This window comes from Zootoca vivipara, chromosome 7 (assembly GCF_963506605.1).
Source record: "Zootoca vivipara chromosome 7, rZooViv1.1, whole genome shotgun sequence".
Taxonomy (NCBI): domain Eukaryota; kingdom Metazoa; phylum Chordata; class Lepidosauria; order Squamata; family Lacertidae; genus Zootoca; species Zootoca vivipara.
In genome coordinates this window covers 46,295,568-46,318,726 of record NC_083282.1, presented here as the reverse complement: position 1 = coordinate 46,318,726, position 23,159 = coordinate 46,295,568, and the positions used below count along the sequence as shown (strand labels likewise).

Below are 23,159 nucleotides of genomic sequence, written 5' to 3'. Positions count from 1 at the left end.
TGCCTTGCAGACATTAACTAGTTTAAATGTTTCCCATCTATCTATATCCTTTTCTCTATCCAAAAGCCCAATTTACTCAAGCAGTTGATGAATTTTGGAGACAAACAAAATGCTGGAGGGGGAGGAGAATGTGGACATGGAACCAAGGTATGTTCTGAAGGCACACACTGAGCAACCCCTATGCTGAAGCTAAGCATGCCTGGGTCTGGTCAGTGCTTGGGTGGGTGGCCACCTAGAAATCACATGATGGGTTCCATTATGGAAGAAAAGCAACATATAAAGGTAAGAAAATAGTGCTCTCCCTGTGTATTTGGATGGAAAGTGGACAGCTAATTCACTGAGCCTGGGATTGAGGCAGCCCAGAGAGAGGATAAAAAGTTGATATGGATATGAAATAAAGAGAAACTTGCATGTGATCATGAGAGGAGAGGAGAAAGCTGCAAGTGGATTGAGAGATGGAAGAGGAGATGCACAGAGAAAACTAGAAGGAGGTAGAACAGAGGAAGCTATGCCCATGCCGTCGTCAACAGAAAAAAGGATTTAAACATAGCTTAAAGCAACACAAAGTAGTCCTACTTTTCAGTACTGAGAAATCCCTACTGGAAACAAGTACAGTACCTTTGAGATGTCTGTTGAGGCCAGCTTCCACACTTCCAGCTGACGTACATACTGGGGAGAAGAGAAGCTGTATGACTGTAACCCTACTTGGGAAGGGACTATAGCTCAGTGGCAGAACACAAGTTTTGTGTGGGGAAAGTCCCTGGTTCAATTCCTGGTGTCTTGCATTGAGAAGGTCAGGTAGGAAGTGATGTGGAAGAATCTGCCCTGCAGAGCCATTGCCAGAGTAGGCAATGCTAGGCTAGATGGACAAATTGTCTGACATGACAAAAAGCAACTTCCTATGTTCCCAGCATGCTTAAAAGGAAAACATCATGGAACTTTCAGTCCTACATGTGGAGTATTTGGTGTTTTCTGCCAGGTTTATATGTACATGGGTCTGGATCAGAAGCTACACTAAGGAAGAAGAAGCTACTTACTGTTCTTGATTAGCCTAAACAGAGTGTTCACTATTTATTTTATTTTATTTTTAGTCCTTTTTGTTGTTTTTACATAAGATAAATGGAACACTGAGGCTTTGTCTAAGCAGAATGCTTCCTGACATACCATTTGCATCGGGATAGGGCACATAATGTAAATTTTAGGACAGCTTAAAATGTTAGGGGAAACATCCATTGTGTCAGTTACGGTAAGTAACAGAAGAGAATAAACTTGAGATAAATATTGCATAAGAAGAAGCTTGGTCTTGAATAATAATTTTGGATTCTTATCAAGCACTACAAGTTTATCCAGTTGATCTGTCAATGCAAGGCATGCCCCACCCGTGTTACAAGAACCAGATAGAACTTCAGTACCCAATTCACACAATACTTTATTAAGAGATTTGCTGGGGTGATATAAACATAAAAACCATGATTCTTAAAAATACTTACCAGCTAAAGAATTAGCAGGGTTTGGCTAAGTATTTACAGAGACTTGCCTGTGAAATTGGCCCTGTGGCCTTAAGCATAAAAGTCAAACCTGATTGTCCCTAAGGAAAGAAGTGGGGATGGCAGGAACATCAAGGCCTTCAAATGCTTTTAAGGCATTTTCTATAATGTAATCCTATAGCTTCTGTGTGCCACCCATGCAAATCCTCTTTTGTGCAATATACATGCTATAGGAAAAGCAGTAGACCTGCTATGGGGAAGGAGAAATTAACTCATCAATATGTGTTTCTGCATTCGAGCAGGCCAGAGTGAGGCAGGTACCTCAAGCAGCTGATTTTGAGTGTCACAAAAGGACAATAAATTATTTAATTTATTGTTATTTGATATTATTCCTGAGGAGAAGTGCTTTGTGAGATTTTCTGCCTCAGGTGTCAAAATAACTCGGCCAGCCTTGGGTACTGGGGGAGGGAGGGACACCATCTCCGCTTTGCCTTGGGTGAGTTCTGCATTTAAGCACTAAAGAAAAGTACGGAAACCACTGAACTGTCAAGGAAGATGCCAGAGCTCAGACATGGATGAGATTTAAAAAAACGAAAACAACAAAATACTTCTGTCCCATCCACCCTATACTGTTCGTTTAAACAAATTCCCCTCACCCCTTCCCAATTATACAAGCTGGTGGTGTGTGGCATATGTTAATCAGCCTCCATTTCCCGTGGTTACCCCTCTCTCAACCCTCCCTTTAGGTTACTGGTACGTTAAATTCTGTGACTATGTATTCTTAAAAAAACTGAAGAAAGGATGCGGTTGGGGGGGGGGATAGAAGGAACAACACAAAACAAAGTGTTGGTGGGAAATCACTTTTAACATTACACACATTATCCACTATAGGTGATTTAACATTTCTGCAGCCACCTTCTAAATGTCAGTGCCAACAGCAATGATATCTGTGGGAGGAACCAACGTACTGAGGCCTAATCAACAAAGAGTCTTGTGGCATTTTGAACTAACAACCACCTATTGAACTAACAACCACCTATTGAGGCAGAAAGGCAGGACATGAATGCTGTTAACAGACAGACAGCTAAAGTCTTGAAGAAAGTCCTTCTCCAGTCTTGAGAGACACAGAATATCTTTCCATGTTAAGGGCTACCTGTCTACCAGTGTTGCCTGAGTGGTCTGTTTTGTGATGTGAGTGGTAATGAAAGGAGCATAGCACCTTAGCTGGGCCTGGGAACTTAAAGGAAAAAAACCCTGCTATTTTTGCTTCCAAGAAAAATGCCAGCTACTGCTGATATCGCACAGAAAGCCCCCGAAAGGGACAAGGAGTGGGTTCTGGTTATTAGAAATCAACTCTGCTGAAGTTCAGAAACCTTTTCCTCCAGCAAATAGCCTAAGAGAATACAACTTTTAAACGATTTGAAATTGTGAACTGCCTGAATGTTATTTCTTAATTACCCGTTTCCCCCTATAACTGCACATTTTAAATCTGACTGTCTATTAAAAGACCTGCTTTAATGAGGGAAGATTCAAGCCATTACTTCAAGATCACCGTTCCAGCAGTTCTAGAATGGCTCCTGATGCTCCTGTCAGAATGACTCATCAAAACAAACAAACCCACTCCAGTGACATTAACAGTTATAAGATATGTAGGCTTTAATACAAGACCTATCAAATAAGCCACAGAGGAACTCAATATTTGAACAAACTAAGCACAGGGAACTACCGGTAGGTTGCAAGCATTTTCAGAATTTGCTGTTAATTGTTTTGCGCCAAAGTAAGTTGTTGAGGTTGGTTGTTGTTTTTTTAATGCAAATTGCATATCATGTACTGTCATGAATCGATGTCCTTAATGCCTTTCTTCGTCTAGGTCCCTAGGTACAACCCTATATATTATATATTATAGACTCAAAAGAATGTCCTAATAATGTGGTGTGGCACCTCAAGTGTTGGACCAGGTAGAACATGGGAGACCAGTGTTTGAATTCTCATTCAGTCATGAAGCTTACTGGCTGACCTTGGGCCAGTCACAGTCTTTCAGCCTAACCTACTTAACAGGATTGCTGTGAGGATAAAATGGAGTGTGTGTACCACCTTGAGCTCCTTGGAGAAAATGTGGGATATAAATATAAATAAATATGTTCAATTGTGTTTTCTCTGGATTGCAACTTTAGAGTATTGTATTTTGAGTTTTTCTTTGACTTACTAAACAACGTTTGTGCACTCCAGCATTGGTGAGGAACATACAGTCTAGAGGGAATATTATTATGATTATAATTTATTAGGAAATGTCAGGACAATATTGCAAGGGAGGAAATAGTCTTGATGGGGTTTAACAAGGCTGCAGTTGGCACTCCTGCTGTTATGCTACAGAAGGAAAGCTCATTACAGTACAGTAAAGACCTTTAACTCCTGAAAAGGTTTTTTTAAAGAAACATGTTGTTTTTTTTTAAAAAAAAAACTTTAAAAGTAACACCAGGGGGTGGGGAAGAGGTGCTTGTCACCAGTGACATCACTGACATTAACCAAAAAGTGCTTCTGACATGCCAGAACCACATTCCACACCAAGCACGTTGCTGCAATTGACATGCTGTCTGGAAGAAGAAACACTTTCCTTTCTTTTTTCTTTACCAGCAATAACAAGAAAAGCTATTTATTGCTGGGAAAATGTTATTTCCCCGCAAAACAAGTGATAATTTGGCCGACGTTTCAGAATGATTCCCAAATCCTAGGCACACTAACTGAAAAAGAGCAGCACATTCCTAGCACTGAAAGTAATAAAACCTAACAGAATGTTAAAAAGGCCCTACAACGTTCTTTGACCAGGCGAGTGGCAGAAGATGGTTTCAAAATTGATACTATAGCCCAGCCTTTACCATCCTAGTGCCCTCCAGATGCTTTGAACCACGTTGTCCATCAGATGCAAGCTAAATGATACCGTATATTCTGTCCTCACTGTTCTTTCCCCTTTCTCTAGAACCTTTAGCAATTTCACTGCAACTCAACCCTCATATTAGCGGTGATTGAGGAAAGGATGAAGAGCATTTATGCTGATGACATGATTTGCATGTTAACTAATCCACTGGACACCTCACCAATGCTAAAATCAGAATTACCGGTAGGTCAGTTTGAAAAAATGGCAAGCCTTAAAACCAATCTCAATAAATCATGGATCATGTACTACAATATAGGCCCAATGGAGCAAATTAAACTTCAGCAAACACCTATTCCACATTGTAGGACTAGTTTTTATGGGTAAAAATCCCATATAAATTAAATAAATTATACATTTTAAATTATACTCTTACAAAAAGTTAGGAGAGACTTGGGTTGATGGGATAAACTACATCTCTCAACTTTGTGTGTCTCAACTGTGTGTATTCAAATGATGATACTGTAATACCTAAAATTTTATATCCTTCCCAATTGCTTCTAATTTCACTTCCACCCAATTGACTCAAGAAATGGTAAAACTTACTTTAAAAATTTGTGTTTGTGTAAAAAGAAAACATGGTCCAGGCTGACTATGATTATTCTTTTTTACAGGAAATCAAGGGAGTGAATAAGGGCTACCACACTTAGCCTTATCTCACGATGCATTCCAACAATGTCAATGTAATTTTATCATCAGTAAAACAAGTAAGAAATGGATTGACATCAAAGACTAAATGATATAGGTTCCGGTTTCCGCCTGCAGGAATGGCGGACCTGTTTTCCATCCCTCTGACCTTCGTAAGGAATTTGGCGGTTGCTAGGGGAGTAAATGGCAACCCCCTGCCCTCTCCGGGGGTTACGGAGAGGGGCCGCTGGTCCGCGATGCCCCCAGACCCACTCCGACTGTTTATGGAGTGGGGGGAGCTTGGGCTCAAGCCCTTACGACGGCCAGGACTCCCGGACGCTAATCTGCATGGCGGGGATTTCCATGATTAAAGAAGATAATTAGGCTTAAATCTATGGACATACTTCAGAAGGAGGGGCAGAAGCGCTGTTTACTGCCGAGAAATCTATGCTGCTGAAGGTGAGGAGTTAAAGGCTGTATTTCATCTGGAAGAAGGATTGATGGGGACAGAGCGATAAGGGAAGCGAGTCTTTTTTTTATTTTTTTTTCATATGAGTTACTTCGTACCTTCCCAGACGCGATGTCCTGGCTTGTTTGGAGTGAAAGAGAAGCAAAAGACTGTGTGAGTTGAACTTTATAAACTGTTGTTATTGAGCATATTCTTTGAAGATGAGGAGTTGCTGATGAGAAAAGCCCCCCTCTAGTTGGACGGAAGGAGTGCCTGGACGCGTTCGGAGGATTTATGAGTTGTGACGCACTTTGAATTGGAGCAGCTATAGGGCAAGGAGAACCATTAATTTACCAAGAGTCAATGTATGGTGTGAGATCTGGTTCTTCGGCCTGGAAAAGCTGTAAATTTTATAATGATCGTTTAATCTACATGGTTATGAGAGAAAACGAAAGTGATTTGAGTTTTTTTAAGATGGCGCTGCTTCGTGTTGAGAGCCGACGCAATAGGGACGCTCCGGACCAAGAAGATTTATGGGGGGGCTGGACTGATTAACTCACACAGGAGAAAGAACATTTGTGAAACTTTGTTTGACATTTATCTCAGCAGCTGGGAAATAATCGGTTGAAAGAGGAAAACATCTATGTGACTGTAAAGGGAAAGATCTGGATTATTATGGATTTGGAGAGACGATTTGAACTTTAGAAAAAAGACGACAGTGGACGGTTGCGAGGAATCCCCAATTTCTTGAAGCATGGGAACCCTAAAAAAATTTTTTAGATGATTTGGCATAACATTCGGTTTGATTGATATATATGTGTATAATTTGAAATAATGAATGTGATATAATTGGTTTTAATTGGAAAAATTAATAAAATATATTTATTAAAAAAAAACAAAGACTAAATGATATAAAATAAAATATGGGTACTCCTAAATTTCCAAAACAATTTTAGATAAAATACCGCAACCCATGTACACAGAACACAATATGGAAAAGGTGGCAGCGATGTCTATCTCCTCTGTGTTCACCTTTAATATTACTTGGCTTTCACACCCAAGTCCAAGATCCAGCTCCGTGAAATCTCATCCTATTATGGAAGAAAAAACATTTATTTAGACTTTGCGGTTTTTATGCTAATGATAAACTGATATCCAAAGAACAACTAACAATAAATACAGGTGACTTGGGACTCTCCTGGTTACAATAAATACAGTTCTCCCACTTTTTTAGCAGATAATGCTTTAATTGTACAAGCCACCAGACCATTAACTAAATTTGAATTTATACTCTTAAACCAAGAGCATGTAGGAAGAGGCTTGATCGCTAACTTGTATAGTATAATGAATTATTACACAACTACAGGCCAATTAGATGACCTGAAAACTGCAGAGGAGAGAGACCTTAATTTCAACATTGAAGACTATGTGGAATGGTATTTGCTCAAGTAAACCCTTAAGTCAATATCTGCTTATATCCAAGAATACTCTTTGAAAGTACATTATCACATAGATGGCATCAAACTCCTGTTCAGATCTCACACATAAACTCTCAGTGTTCCCAGTTCTGTTGGAGGAGAGTGAAAGGGAAGTTTTTTCCCCTTTATGGTGGGAATGTCCATGAAACAGATATTTGCAGAAATGTCAAACATATTTAAGTTTCAGATTCAAGCAACCCCACACATTTATTTATTTATTTATTTATTAAATATGTGGGATAATAATATAAAGCAGTTTCCTTCAGAAGAGCTATTTCTTGGATGCTGCCAGCTGCCAGAATTTCTGCAGCACAAAAATGGAAGACATTAAAGTTGACTCTTGCATTATGGTACAAAGATTTGCAGACTGGTGATCGCTGAAAAAATAACCCACAAACTTTGTGTAATTAAAGGCAGGCAAAGATTCTGCAGAGCATTTCTACACAATATGCTGGGACTTTACCAATAATCTACAAGATTCTTTACCTGCACATAAAAAGAAACCTGGACTTCATGATTAGAATATATTGTAAAATGAATGTATTGGATTATACTTACCCATCTTACATATGTATGCATCTCTCCTGTGACTTTCCAGGTTTCCATGCTGAAGTCGGTTCTGTTGTTACCTGGAAAAGAAAAGGTATAATAAGAATAATAAAAAAAAACTTCCATCAAATGGGGTGGAAGTTGTCATCTAACACCTCTGGAAGCCACCAAGTTGGCAAAGGCTGCTATAGTTGTACCTCAACCAATCTCCTCTGAAACTATTCTAGAAAAATATTAGAATTTCTATTCTGGCAAGGAGAACAATTGATCCCCACAAGCAGAACATTTTCCCTGTGCTACAGTATTTTAAGGAACAAATATGCTTTTGATGCTGTGTAGGCCAAGTGGCACCTGTCATGGTTTTAACTCTTCACTCCTTCCCTGTACCTTAAGTAGATTCCATTCTCCTACCCCACTTTTTGAAATAAAATATGTTTACTGTTTTCAAAAGCTAAGTAGGAGGAGGTGTTACATTTGCAATTGGTATTGTTCACCCTAATCTCCGAACGGCAAGAGACTTACCCAATGCTTACCCAGGTTTCCGGTTTCAGGAAAGAAGCTCAATGGAGATTGTGATGTCTTTATTTACACACATATATACAACCTGAGCATAGGATGGGCATAGAAGGGCTCACAGCATAAACACACCAACAGATCTTGCCTCCTCATTAGGTTCCCAGGTGGATCCCCAAGCCACAGCTTTTGAGTCCAGCACAGACCAAGCCTCTGTGTCTCCATCTTCCAGCGTTAGCCAAAACTATCTCTCTCACAGCCCCTCTAGGCCTATTGTTTTCAAGCCTAGGGTGATGTGGCATCCAGTCAGGTGAGGTGGGAAAAGACCCACCCATTTGTCTCTATGACAACAGGACTCACTTTTTAAGATGCTGATGATGAACATTTAGCTGGGCTAACAAAGGAACTGGTTTAACTGGTTCAACAGGTTTCATCTTACATACCGTATTGTAACCCAGGGGTAGGCAACCTAGGGCCCGGATGCGGCCCAATCGCCTTCTCAATCCAGCCTACGGATGGTCCGGGATTCAGCGTGTTTTTACATGAGTAGAATGTGTCCTTTTATTTAAAATGCATCTCTGGGTTATTTGTGGGGCAAAGGAATTTGTTCATTTTCCCCAAAAAATATAGTCCGGCCCACCACATGGTCTGAAGGATGGTGAACTGGCCCACAGCTGAAAAAGATCTCAGGCCTGGAAGGGACCCATGGATATCATCCAGACTGCCCGCCCTTCATACAGTTTACTCAGATATACAATGTAAGTACAGAAAAAGAAAAATTGTGCAGGAACATTTTCTTTATATTAACTTAGAACATCTGTCCAGTGCTTGCTGTATGTATCTGAAGCCTATGTCCAACTATTTCATTTCCAGAAGTAAGAAAACAGTAAAGTAATTTGACCCATGTGTTTTCCCTTTAGCAACTTTTACTTGGTTGGTTAGGTTTTTATTTTATTTTTTGCCAAGGGAGTGTTGCACACTTTGCTCTACCCATGGTCCAATCATGTTATTTCTCCGTGTTAATTCTTGGGTTATACTTGCATGGCTGCCATTATCACAAACAACAGAATTCTTTGTACAGTATAGCAAGTTTTTGTTTTGACCATCCAATAATGAGATCAGCTCCAGCTTTAGTGTACAATATATCTGTTGACCTTTTATAGTAAAACTTTAAACCAAAAACTATTAACCGTTCCACAGGTCCACCTCATGTGGAAGAAGTATCCCAATTAGGGCCGTTTTCACCAGCATTGTGGACTGGTTGTACGGCTTAGTTTTGGCAGTGGAAGGCAGTGGGTGATTTTAAATGTGTCTGCTCCAATTGCTAAGATAGATTTAAATAACATAGCTACACTTGAGGCTTATTTGAGATGTGACTTTTATTTCTTCAGAAGGTCAAGCTAGCTGATTGCAAGCAATTTGCTTCATTTTATTTATAGTCCATCTTATCTCATGGGGTCAGGGCAGGAAACAATCATTTTATCAAAAAATGACAGGCATATCCCCATCCTTGAAGGCATAGGAAATTGATACAAATGGCTTAGGGCTGTTGGGGGATGGTGGCGGAGAATAATACTAATAATAATTATTTGAACACTAGTATGCTTCAAGGTGTTGATAAAAGCTAATCCCATCTCACCCGCTCACACCCACCCATAGCAGGGAGTCAGCAGCAGAGATAGATAGATAGATAGATAGATGATAGATAGATAGATAGATAGATAGATAGATAGATAGATAGATAGATAGATAGATAGAGATATAGCACAAATTATAATATAATATAATATAATATAATATAATATAATATAATATAATATAATATAATATAATATATGCCTTAAGCCTATAACTACATGCACTGCTGTTGCCTTGGTCCCTGACATGTCCCTGACAGCCTGCAACAGAGAAGATCATCCAAGATTTAGCACAGACCACACATTCTGCAGGCAACCTTCTTCTTTAAATAGCTCTTGCATTCACTTTTGGGTTTCACTGTAATCAGGCTCAGGCTGCAGTCTTTACCATCTGTATATGTGTTATTTATCAAGAGGGTTTCTTCCCAGCTTCTCCATTTCTAGACCCCACAAGGCAGCTTATGGCAAACTGATTTAAAAATACATAGCAACAACAAACCAACGTTGATATTAAAATGGAGCAAAAATGGCAGCAGAGCCCCACAAAAAGCCTATAGTTCAAAAAGAACCTAAAAGTGTGGTGCTGATAAAAGCGAACATAAAAGACTCCCATAGTTCTAGTTACAGGTAGGTAGCCATGTTGGTCTAAGTCGAAGCAAAATAAAAATATTCCTTCAGTAGCACCTTAAAGACCAAAATAAAAACTTAGTTGGTCTTTAAGGTGCTACTGAAGGAATATTTTTATAAAAGACTCCGTTACACTACATTCCTAAATCCAGACAAAGGTCATCTGAGGTGTGGTATAAGTGCTGCTCTGCTACCAGAGAAGTACTTGTGAGACAGTATTCATGCCACCCAGGGTCCCCAGGTATGTCCATGGAAAGCTTATATAAAGAGAACTGTTGAATCAGACAAAAGGCCCCTTTTGTCCCACACTGAGTTCTCACAGTGGTCAGCCAGATGCTTATAAAAAGCCTGCAAGTAGGACTTGAGTGCCAAAAACACCTGTCCCCAGCAACTGGTATTCAGCTGCATACTGCCTCCGACAGTGAAGGTAGAACATAGGATGGTTAGTATCCATTGACAGCCTTATCCCCTGTGCATTTGTCTAATCCTCTTTTAAAGCCATTTAAGTTGGTGGCCACCCCTAAACCTTGTGGGAGCAAATGCCATAGTTTCACTATGCAGTGTGGGAAGAGGTACTTCCGTTCATCTGTCCTGAATTTCCCAACATTCATTGGATGCCCCCTTCCCTTTTGATTTCGATTGTTATGCTTTCTCATTTACAAAGTAATGTACCTACATTTTTAATAAACACTGCACATATTAAAAACAAGACAGTCCCTGCTTGCAGGCTTTCAATCTAAAAGGCAGGACCCAAAAAGGGGTGGGGGGAAGGGGTGGGGTGGAAAGAGCAAAACAAACAAACTCTGGCACCAGTTCTTGTTCTTATATTACCCAGTTGCAGCACATAAAGTGAGGGGGTGGTGTTGGCACTGCTGCTTGCTGGGGCCAGGATGGGTGGGGTAGCACAGGGGTGGTGATAAGTACAAAGGCACACACACACACTTGTGCTGACTGCCACCAACCTGGTGTTTCCCCTACCCCAGTGTTTCCCAACCAGGGGCCATATGGCCGCCCTGGGGCCCCCAGGATATTCCAAGGGGGCCACAGGTGAAAATCGTGTAAATGGGGGCCCCACAGCACGAGGCTTTCTAAGAAAACATTGGCTGGCCATCTGTCATGGATGCTTTAGCAGAGTTTCCTACCGTACATTGCAGGGGGTTGCACTAGAAAGATGATTATATGTTTTTCTGCTTCAGCAATATTTAATTATGTTCCTATCATTTTATGTAATTGTATTTTGTATAAATTATAAATGAAACATGTTCTATTTACAAACAAAACATTTAAATAGCTACCTTTCTACCAGTAGGATGGGAGGGGACATGGGTGTAGCCAGGGTTTTTGTTAGGGGAGACAGAACCTCAGATTTGTATTGATCTGTATTGATTTTTACTTATGGGGGGCAGCTGCCCCCTCGCTCCCCTTGGGGGTGGGGCACAGGAAGGAAACAAGGTCGGAAGGGGACCACGGTCGGAAAAAGGTTGGGAAACCCCACCTGATGCCCTATCCCAGCCCTGGTGAGCAGCAGGACTGCCATAAGGGTGTGCAGTGGCAGAGCCCCACCTCATGTGCTGCAGCTGCGATGACCAGCCAGGCCTGGATAGCTCCGTGGGTTAGAGCATGGTGCTGACAACGCCAAGATTGCAGATTTGTTTCCCTTATGGGACAGCTGCATATTCCTGCATTGCAGGGGGTTGGTCTCCCTTCCAACTCTATGATTCTATGAATGGAAATAGCTCAGAGAGGGGAAGATCCCCCAAAACTGTGGGAATTACTTCCAAGTAAACACACATCAGGTTGCATGGTAAATTGGCCTCATGGGCAAGAGTATGAGGACTAAATTAAGCTACCCAATGGATTGTGACTGAACAGCCCCCTTTCAATGAACGCAGCAAAAAGAAGTAGGAAAAGGGATACCTCGGCCCCTTTGGACATTTTTTCAGCTAAGCATAGAGCAAAGCATGCTTTATGCTGGTGCAGGGAAAACAAATCTCCTCCTCCCTAAAAACCCAGTTTGTCAAGGATCTTGGGTCCACACTAGTAGATTTAGCACGACACGCTGGCTGGGTCTAAAGCTGATGCTGGTTCTCTAAAGTGTTGTCCTGCTGAGACTGCCTTGAGCAGGGCAGTTTTAGCAATAGGTTTACTTGACACTCTAATGCTTATTAAGATCGCTGCACAGCAAGTGTAAGTAAGGGAGGAGTGGCTACACTTTAACGAAACGGAGCTGTCATACAGGATAATCCTAACGGATTTAAGCAAATGTGCTCAGGGGTAAGACCCTATGTAGCTAAGAGTAAATAATGCTTGGCCTATATATAGCTGGCCCAGGGCAGGAGGTGGGGGGAAGGGCCAGGTGCAGAGGCATCCCCCAGGCCCATTCTCTGGCCAGCAGTGGAAACCACTAATGAGCGTGCAGTTCCTCTCTGGAGCAAAGAATTATTATATAAGCCCAGAGAGATTGGGTTGGCAATTTATCAAGCGATCCCAGTTTAGATCCTGTGCCAACAGCAAGCGCCCCATTTGGCTCACTCCATTGGAATAGTTAATTAGAGGCAAGAGAGAGCAGCTGAGGGCAAGTGCAGCCAGCAGAGAAACGGAGCAAAGGGGCTTACGGTGTACAGCAGCGGCAGCAGGCAGGGAAGGGGACGGGATGTGAGAACTGGATGCAAGCTTGAGACCTGCCTGATGCCAGGGGAGCGGGGAAGGCGCAGGGAACACATTCTCTCCTGAGGCCTCCAAAGGGTAGGGTGCTTGGGTACGTGGGGTGGTGGTTCTGCTGAGCCATCTCAGTCCCTCCGCTGAGGTCCGGAGAAGAACATAAGAGTTGGAGGTAAGAACTGGGCTGTCTGCCCACAAACAGATTAGCAAGGTATACCCTCGGCAGCTATGTGGGAGTTAATCCATGATCCACTTGGCGTGGGGAGGGGGTTCGTGGGACATGTGAGCAACGCCAGTGGTGATTTCCAGAAAAGATCCAGGCTTCTCCTTGCAGCTCCTTGCAGCCGGCAAGGAAGAACTGTGGTTCAGCGGCAGAGCTGAAGGTCCCTCATCTAGCCCCCAGAATCTCCAGATATTGCTGAGGAAGGTCAATATTGGAGAACTGCTGCCAATTTAAGTGTAGACCAGCCTCGGTGCGCTCCAAATGCTTTGGACTGCAACTCCCATTAGCCCAAGCTAAAGCAGCCAAGCTGGGCAGGACTCATGGGAGCTGTAGTCCAAAACATCTGGAGGGTGTGGGGTGATGGTGGTGGAATTCTGCTCTAGATGATAGCAAGCTAGATGGACCAATGATCTGACTTGGTCTAAAGCAGCCTTTTATGTTTTGAACGAGGAAGTGTTAATCAAAGTAACTGAGTCTTCCAAATGTGCATATGAAAAGCAGTGTGCCATATCTGCTTACATTTGTGTTGAGTCCCCAGCAAAAAGCAGAGTGGCCACAGGCACCAGCCTAGCCTAAGGAGAGAGGGGAGTTGTATGTGCGCTTGAATAGCTGGGGAAAGGGGGCGTGCTTATTACATTGGGTGGTGCCTTGCCTCTATTCAATGGAATCAGAAAAAGGAAGACTTTCCAGTGTGGCTTAACTGCTCTCCAACAAGACCACTGTACCCTATAACCCAGAATCTCCCAGGCCCCTAGCACATGCTCCTGGGCAGCAGTGCCCTCAGGCCAGGATCTGGGGGCAGAAGTCAAGGGTCCCATGCAGCAAAATGATGAAGGACTTCCAATGCATGACTTTATAAGTGAGCAAAGTCATACAAATTATTACTATCTAAGGATGACGGGGCGGGGGATAGAAGACAGTTAAATCCAGAGTGACTGCTACTGAGCACCTGGAAGTAGGGACTGAGGGAGCTTGATGAGGCAAGAGCAGAACTTGGCAGAACACCACTGGCCGTTCTGTCCAGAAAAAAGCAGCCGCGATTCAGCTACTGGGGTCAGGGATCAGCACTGCCAAGCCGGTGTTGAGACACCAGCACTGCACTGGCATGGACTACAGACCAGTTCCTGCTGTGGCACAACATCCTTGAGAAGTTTGGGTGGGCAAGGACTGCTCTGTACCTCCCCTAGCAATGGATGTAAGGAGCAACTGCCAGGGCTTCCAGCCACTCACCTGCCCTGGGCAGCTCTGCCTGAGGGTGATGCGGCAGTAAGGACTGCCCAGCTTGAGAGTGCAAGCAAACGTCATGCCCAATACTGTGCCACCACGAGGGAGGATGCAGGTGGCCCACGTTTTGCATGAGCTCACCTGCACCCTCCCTGCTGCTGCCCAGAGAGAGAGAGAGAGAGCGCAACCCGGCAGATGCAGGACCTTACTCTGGCTCTCCTTGGGCCCAATCCTCTCCACCATGTTGTCCAGAGAGCGAAAGTGCCCGCAGCCTCAAATCCCCCCACTCGCAGCGAGGACTAGGAGGCTACAGCCGGGGGCCCGAAGGCAGAGAAGTGCCCCATAATCGTCGCCAGGGATATAGGCGCGCCAGCTGCCCGAGGGCCCCGGGGGCCTTCGCGCCGGTCCCAGGGGCGGCGCCTGCGTAGGCTGCTCCGCTCGGCGGCCGGGGTGGGGTGCGGTGAGGTCCCACCCGTGGCTCTTTCTCTTGTCTCTCGGGCCGAGCCCCGCCCTGGGGATCAGGTGACAGCAGAGGCTGGAATTTGACACCAGACTCTGCCAGCCACGGAGATGGAGCCGGTGCTTTTCTCCCTGCCAGAGGCCGCCTGTCCCGGAGCCCGCCCGGCCGCAGGTCCGCTTCCCGAGGGCCGAGAGCCCCGCCGGCTCCCTGCCTCGCCGTGTGCGGTGAGTCCGGCCCGGCGTGGAGGGGGATCCCGGGATCGGGGCTGCCCTGCCGACTCCGGCCCGGACGCCAGCCGCTCTAACCCGATCTTTCCCCGCAGGGGGGCGCTGAGCCCACCGGGCACCTGCCGGCCATGCAGGCGACGTGAACGTCGGGCGCCCGAGGGAGCGATCCCGGCGGGGCCGGACTATGGCCCCCGGGGCCGGGTGAGCGCAGGAGCTGCCGAGGAGCCGCTGCCGCCGCCGGGAGGTAAGGAGCGGGGTTGGAGAGCTCGTGGTCCCTCGCGGGGAAAGGGCTGTGGGTGTGTGCAGTTCTGTCCCAGAGCGGGGAGAGGCGAAATCTCTGGTCGTCGGGAAGAGGGAAGGGGCGCGGGGGCCCCTCCTCCCTCCCTCCCCGGCCGATCCCGGTGTAGGTATTCCCCGTGGCTCTGACCAGGCCGCCGGTGACCGTGTATCTCCCGTGCAGGGAGCGGATTCGATGCCCTGGAAGGGCCGGTACCCGAGGGCAGAGGGAGGCGCTTCCCGGCCCGGATCCTCGGAGTATGGTCCCCGGAGAGCCGCGCGCAGCAGGAGGCGCCCCATCTGCCGAGACGGAGCGCGCGGTGAGTGCGGCGGGCGGGAAAGCGCGAGCGCAGCGCCCCCTAGACTGGGGCGGGGAGGAGAGAGCGGGGCAAATGCGCGGCGGGGGTGGCGGGTGGAGAAGCGATACTCTTGAGCGGAGCAAGTAGATAGGCTGTTCGGAAGGGGAGCTGGCGCTTGTCGCGGCAGGGCTGCTTCTCCCCCGCCGACCCGGGTAACTCTGGGCGGACTTCGAGTGCCTTCGTTCTCCAGAGGGCCGCTTGCTCGGAGTCGGACCGCACGCTCGCTCGCTCTCGGTTCCCCGCGCCCCACAGCTCAGGTCTGCCTCGTGGCTCCAGTCTTAAGTTTTCCAGGCAGCTCCTCTGGAGAGAATCGATGGTTGGGTGTGTGTGTTGTATGTGTTTGAGAAAGAGACAGATAAAGACAAGAGAGCCTCTTTGCCTTTTCCGAGGTGGTCCACGGTCCTCTTCTAGAATTTCTCTGGTATTTCTCTGCGTTTCCTCTAGTCCAAGAGTGGCTAACCTTTGGCCCTCCAGATATTGCTGGACTACAACTACCATCATTCCTGAACATTGTTAATGTTGGATGGGAATGAGGAGTCATAGAATTACAGAATCTTAGGGTTGCAAGGGACCTCAAGGGTAATCTAGTCCAACCCCTTGCAATGCAGGAATCCCGATTATGGTACCTGGGTGGGCTTGACCCACCAAAACAACCAGATGCACTGACCCTACAGAGCCTAACAACTTCTAGCGAGCTCTTTGGGGCTGTTAGCCCAGGCCTATCAGGAAGGATCTCTCTGGCTTCCTCAGGCACTTCCAGAACATATTTCCACCAGCATTCAAAGGAGAGAGAGAGAGAAGAATTCGACACAGTTTCTACATCATCAAAACTTGAGAAACTCAGCTCTTCCACCTCAGTCACTGAGGCTACAGTGCTATGCAGACTTACCTGAGAGCAGCAGGGCTTACATCTGAGTAAACTTGCCGAGGATTGGACTGCAGGTCTGTTTTCCACTCCCCATCACCACTGATGTCAGGCGGCCCACTCTTCTTTTCTGCTGTGGTTCCGATCCTGGCACAACTTCTCTGTTGCTTCCTAGCAGATATAATTCCTGCTGGTTTTGGTTACTGTTCAAGGGAATGTGGCGTCAGACTGCGAGTCCTGCATTAGCTTGCTTGCTCACTTAGTCTTTTGACTGTGTTCGTTGCAGACACCAGGGACATGTTGGGCTGCTCTGGTGGCTGAGTGTCCAGAGATGAGGCTCCAAAACTGACACTTTGGCATGCTGTTCCAGCCACAAGGGGTCCAGGATAGCATATGCATGGATGCTTTACAAAGTGAGCAGGATGTTCAGAGTTGTGGCGGGTGGTGGTGGAGGAGCAGGAGAAGGAGGGGGGTGTATATTGGCTGCTCATCAGCTTCAAGGAAGACTTTGCTGCCAACATCTCTTTGTTTTGGAAAGTAAACATAAATCTTCAAACCAGCTTCCTTCAAAAACTCATGCAGCTCTGCAACGGATTGCCTTCGAGTCACCACTTCAGCTTGTTATGACAGTTCAAGGCACCAGAGAGATAATATTCTGTTCTCCCCGCCCCATATACTAACCCATTCCTTTCTTACTAGCCATTGTTTTGTATATTTCCCTAATTGCCCACAAACAGACTCTGTGGTCCTATGTGCTCTGACTGCCTATTTGGCTCTCCCAGAACCTGTTCCAAACACTCCTCCCTGATTTGCGAAATGCAGCACAAGCAGTCCTTCATTTCTTAAACGAATCAGCTGCATGGCAGGGGAAGATGCTGTTTTGATAATGTCCTTGCCCCTGTGTGTTGCCAGGTGGCACATACCAGGCAGGAGTCTTCAGGAATACATTTCAAAGGATTTGTGTCATCCTTCTGACGCAGCTTCTGAATTCATTTTGCAGACAAAATTCAATGGATTAGCCTCCCCTCCCCTCCATACTTCTCAGTCCTCTTGGGTTTCCCTGGGAATTGAAGTTGGTTTCCCACCCTCATAATTCTGATCCAGGTCTGTGTAAGGCTTGCTTTAATGCACATGAGTCAAATTCAGGCCTCTGCATCAGAGGAGGCATGGCTTTTCCACCCAAAGGTCTTGGGAAAGCGGAAAGATGTCTTTGAAGCTTCCAGAGTTGTTGCTGGAAGCTGATGACTCCCAGAAGCTCTGCAAACAGTGTGGTTATTACTCTGTGCTGGGTCTGGCAAGATATGGAGGCAGGTTTCCACTGGGCCTCAATGTCTGCATGGCTGGGGACTCTGCATACTAGGTATGGTTGCCTGGATGCCAGAGAATAAACAGAAGTCTGAATGCTGAAGATCAGTAGTATCTATTAGGATGTGCTTGGACATTGGACCCAGAGGATATAATTTCCACATATTGCAGGTTGATCTTCAGAAGTTATTCTTTTCTGTACAAAATCACTGGTAGGACCTCCCCATCTTCCAGGACATACATGGATATCCTGTGCAGGGCTTAAAGATAGAGATGTATCTGTTTCAGTGGAAGGCTCATAGACTATAGAATTGTAGTTTTGGGAGGGGCCACAAGGATCACCCTCCTGTTCAGCCTCCTGTGATGCAGGAATTCTTTGCTCAATGTGCGGTTCGAACCCATGGCCCCAAGATTAAGAGTCTCCTTCTCTACTGTCTGAGCTATCTCAGGAAGCCTGTCTTTCTCACAGCTACCCACACTGCTGCGTCTTTAAATCATTTTGGAACTCTCTGTTTCCCAGTCTGGAGAATCAGGGCTAGGTTCTCCCTCTTAGCCACTGAGATGAGATAAAGGGTTCCTCTCTGTGTGTGGTATGGGCAGTGTAAAAACGCAGCAAAACTCTGGTTCTCTGTTGCCACCTTGTGGGAATCTGATGAAGTGCACTTCTCTGCAAACTCGCAGATTTCCCAGATGTTCCCTCATGGAGATGAATCCTGTCTGGTCTGGTCAGATTGATGCCAGTTGAAGGTAGTCTAATATCAAAGCAAGCTAATTAAGGTGGTGGCAACTTCAGATGGAAGGATAATCAAGAACCAAAAGGGTTTACCTTTGCATCCAGCCTCTACACAAGCTATTTTAAAAGGGCTCAGCTGTGTTTAATACTCTCTGTAGTTCCAGGGCGCAAAAAGTAGTGTGAGGGCAGACTGTGCCTCTGATAAAATCTGGTGCTTCACTCAGTGGGTTAGCTCCAACAAGGAGCTAACAATCTAAAATTTTACATTGGAGTAAAATTGTCTGCAGTTGTGGGACAGGTGTGCTGATATCTCACAAATCATAGCAGTGGCATAACAAAGTACCCATGTTGGAAGCACTTACTGTCATAATAGACTCTTCCATGAGAGCCTTTCCTGGTTGCATGCCTGGTGGCAGCCCTTACAAACCCCAAGCCATTTGTGTGCATGTCACCATAAACACGAACTAGCACAAAACCTCCAGAAATTATCAAGCTAGGTTTCATCAGAGTTGGAACTGGCCAGGAACCTATTTTGTCCCAGTCCTGGGTAGGTGCCTGAGCTCTCCACGGTACTCCTCTAGAGATGATGGTGAAATGATTCAATACAAGGAGCTGCAACACTCATGCCTGTTTTATTTCAGCACCAGCATCCACAAGATAGTTGCTTGCTGTGGATATTGGTGGTCTTAGCTGATGCTAAGGAAATGGCTTGTTTTAATTTTTCATTGGCCGCCAAGATACATTATTGGGACAGAGCCATGGGAATGTCTCATAGCCCAACCCCATTCCTGTTACAGACTCATACCAGATCCTAAACTGCAAACTTTCAGGTCAACTATCTCTTGCAAGGGTCATCTGAACTGCTTTTATTTAGCTGAACTGACTCACTTATCCAGAGAGGCTTGCAGTACAGGAAGGAGAAGTGTAGGTCTCGGCAAGGGTGATGTCTGGGCCACAGTAAGGCCAAAGGTGTAGAAATTAGGCTATCCAATTAGGAAAGAAAGGTCCGGTTCCTGAACTGTGTCTTTGTGTTGCAGGTAGGATGGAGTGGAGAGTGGAGGGGCCAAGGCACAGATCGGACAGATCTCCCTCTGCCTACAGGAGTTTGCCTGTCCGACAAGAGCGATACAGGGTGAGTTAGCCTCGCCAGAGGGTGTTTTCAATACAGGAGCAGGAGCTACAGAAATAATGGGTAGGTAGAAAGGCCCTTGTCTTGCAGGAGCATCCCAGCTCTCCCAATGTATGAGAGATGGAATGGCTCCTTGGTACATCACTTGCCTTGGGTTTCCAATGCATGAATCTGGTTCTTTGCTGCTCTCTCTTAGCCTAGCCCAGTGTTTCTCAAACTTGGGTCTCTAGCTGTTGCTGGACTACAACCTCCATCATCCCAAGTTAGCAGAACCAGTGGTCAGGGATGATGGGAGTTGTAGTCCGACAACAGCTACAGGCTCAAGTTTGAGAAACACTGGCCTCTCCCCTTGTGGGAACCTTGTCTTGGAGGGCCGCATTGTACATAGCAGTTTTCTTACATAGGTTTCATTTGTAGGCCAAAGTTTGTCTATTGCTCATGTGAACTTGCATTTGTCTTCTTTGCTGCATGCATCTATAACTGTAGCTTCTGACTTGGCATGCATGTGATGAAATGAATTCCTGGGCAACTTTATCTTTTCACATAATGGTGCAATTATGGCACCTATACGTGGCCAGCATGTGCTTTCCAGCACAGAAGTGACACCCACATTAGAAGGTGAAGTAGCCACGAGATTCCAGCGCAACACATTGCCTCCTCATCGCACCCTCCTTTGTAGGACAGCCCTGCTGCATTCTCTATGCCCTTGTTTCCATGAGGTGTGTGTACTGAGGTGTGCCATTATCTCTTTCGTAGGAGCGGGGTTTGTGGGGTACAATCACCCTGCTATCATTGTTTGCTGGTGCAGTCATGGCAACCCCACAGACCTGGCACAACAACCAGACATTGGGAGCTGCCCCTGATGGAAGCATGGGCACTGCCAGCTCTGCCCCTCTGGAGGAAAACAGCAGGGAAGCATCATCACTGGGCACATGGAGCCATTGGCACGGTAGGAACCTGGCATGTCTCTGGGGAAAGTGGGTGAGGGTCTGGGGTAGTAGTGAGGATCTGAAATTTTCCCAGTTGGATCCTCAGCCACACAGTGGTCCCCAGCTTCCTTTGTCCCAGGCACTGCTGTGATGCTTTGCTTCTCTTTAAATCATTTGCCCCACCCCCTGTCCATTGAAACAGGCAGTCCATTTGCAGAGCAAATGGAAATAGGTGTGTTTGGGCAGATTGAACCCCATGCCCTTTTCCTTAATTCACAGAGCCTAACATTCTCCCCATGTCCTCCTTTCCGCTTGCCCCTCTTCTTTTTATCCTTCAGGGGGAAACGTGACCATAGACAGGCTGAGCTCCTCGGAACTGCTCAGGGCTGAGCGCTCCCCAGCCGGTTCCAGCAAGGCCAAGAAAGGATCCAAGAAAGCTGGTCGCAGCAAAAACAGCCGCTACTGCCGCCTGCACAGCCGCCTGGTGAAGGTGCGGGACCTTGGGCTGGGCTTCGAGTCGGAGGAGATTGTGCCGTTCAAGTACTGCAGTGGGTCGTGCCAGCGCGCCCGCACCAACTATGACCTGGCCTTGAGTAGCCTGCTACAGCAACGCACCATCGTGCCTGGGCCTCATGACCACCCTTCCTCCCACCCCTGCTGCCGCCCCACCCGGTATGAGGACTTCTCCTTTATGAATGTGCGCAATGCCTGGCAGACTGTGGACCGTATCTCAGCAGCAGAGTGTGGCTGCGTGGGCTGAGGGGTCTGTCTACTCCAAGCTCACTGTGTGTTACTGAGGCTGCAGCTATGCCTAGGGCCTTGCTCCATTGGTGGGGCATGAGACGCGGAGAGACACAGTCTGTGGTGGGGCTTTCCAGGTCAGGCAGAAGCAGCACATGGACAATAAGCAGGAAGAGAGCATGAGAGCCATGGCTTGAAGGTGCCTGGGCCTTCATCTCCACATCTGTGGAACATCTTCATAGGGTACTTTCCTCACAGGAGCAAGATGGTGAGATGGAGGTCAGCCAAGCCTTTGAGGGCTGCAAACCCACACTGGGAGGAATTCGCTCCTTTAGGATTTTGTCCGTCAACCGTGTTGTGCATTTGCTCACTCATCAAGTTGCACCCTCCAGTGGAGAAGCAGCACTGGGATTTCCCATACCTTTACTCAAGGGATGAAGGATAGGGTTGAAGCCTGAAAGACCACTGGTGCAAATGGGTAGGTTCTTGAGCATCACTTCTTACCACTTTGTCAGGCAGTGGAAAGAATTGGCTGCTCGCTCAGGTCACCTGGCCCTGTCAATTGCAAGGCTCATGTTCTCTCCCACTTTAAGCCCCCAAACCTTTCCCCGAGCAACTTGGTTTGCTCCATCAGGGAGCAGATATAGTTGAACACGAAGGACAGAGTCACAATGCTTAGCAGCAGCTTCAGGGTCAACCTACAACTGGCGAGCTTGTGCTCTGACGGTCCATTGACGGTCCACTGCTGTCAGTCTTGTGCTGGGATGGTCGGCACAGTTGTTGAGGACTGAATGGAGCACCTTCCTGGTTTTGTACTAAGATGGTGGTAATTCTTATAGTCTTTGACCTGGTTTGGGGAGCTTCTCCTGGTGAGAACAAGCCCTTGGCAGATGGGAGGCTGGTGGCTGGACCTTGGGGAGGGGATCGAGAAGCACAGCTGATGGAAGTCTTATGTTTCCACAGCGTAGTTAAGGCACCTATGGAGCTACAGAAAATGGTCTTATCCTATAAAACCAATGATGGTGTTAACATCCTGGTTTGCAACATTCCCTAACACACCACCAGCAGCTTGGAGTTTGGCCACTACAGTTGCCAGGCCAACACTGGAAGAAGCAATAGCCCCTGCCAATCCCTGAGTCAGCCATCACTTGGTGCCAGCAGGGTGGGGAACTCTCTGTCCTAGAAGTGACACTTTCTGAACAAAGTTATTTATTCTCTAACTTATTTATTTATTTGTTTGAACCCCACTCCCCACCCAGTGGCACCTATTTATGATGCTGAGAGTCGGGCCTGGTGTATCATTGAAAACGGGTGCTGATGTTATGTCCCAGCCTGTGACCAGCAGTTCCTACTCCCTTTTCCCTTCTTGGCCTGATCAAAGGCATTTCCTCTTTTCCCTTTCCTGATTTTTATATTCTCTACCCTTTATTTGCATTTGAATAAACTCTATTTTTGTACAGCAGCAACTTCCTGTAGCAATAAAGCCTGTTAAGGCAGTGAGAAATTGGCTTTGTGTGTATCTGTGTAGGAGGGGGGGAAACAACAAATATGCAAACCAGCTCAATTCATAAATATAGTTTCTGAAGCAAGTGTGGGCCCAGACAAGCATTTGACTATGTGCATTCACATCTCAAAGTTTACCACCCATGTGCCAAACCTCTTGTTTGTATATACTTGGTTGAAAGCGAGTTAAAAGGCCAGCAGATTGAACTCTGGCCAGCAGTGCCTA

At 46.2% G+C, this 23,159-nt stretch overlaps 1 protein-coding gene and 1 long non-coding RNA gene across 2 annotated transcripts; one reads left to right on the top strand and one right to left on the bottom strand.

The window, feature by feature from the left end:
- Positions 1 to 6,365: 6,365 nt before the first annotated feature.
- LOC132592440 (uncharacterized) lies at positions 6,366 to 16,933 on the bottom strand. Its single transcript, XR_009557913.1, has 3 exons — positions 16,618 to 16,933; positions 7,531 to 7,601; positions 6,366 to 6,585 (listed from the first exon to the last, which is right to left on the bottom strand). It is a non-coding gene; the product is annotated as an uncharacterized LOC132592440 (long non-coding RNA).
- On the top strand, positions 14,604 to 22,941 carry ARTN (artemin). The gene is made up of 5 exons (XM_035124379.2): positions 14,604 to 15,337; positions 15,554 to 15,689; positions 19,673 to 19,763; positions 20,517 to 20,709; positions 21,028 to 22,941. Exons 1-5 carry the CDS (start codon positions 14,977 to 14,979, stop codon positions 21,447 to 21,449), a joined length of 1,203 nt encoding a protein of 400 aa, XP_034980270.2. The 5' UTR covers positions 14,604 to 14,976; the 3' UTR covers positions 21,450 to 22,941.
- The last annotated feature ends 218 nt before the right edge of the window (positions 22,942 to 23,159 follow it).

What these genes read in the sequence shown, in the direction of transcription:
- ARTN (XM_035124379.2), top strand. Translation starts at nt 14,977, where the DNA reads ATGGAGCCGGTGCTTTTCTCCCTGCCAGAGGCCGCCTGTCCCGGAGCC. An exon ending in GCCGCTGCCGCCGCCGGGAG is followed by an intron (nt 15,338 to 15,553) that starts GTAAGGAGCGGG and finishes TCTCCCGTGCAG; the next exon opens with GGAGCGGATTCGATGCCCTG. An exon ending in TCCGACAAGAGCGATACAGG is followed by an intron (nt 19,764 to 20,516) that starts GTGAGTTAGCCT and finishes TCTCTTTCGTAG; the next exon opens with GAGCGGGGTTTGTGGGGTAC.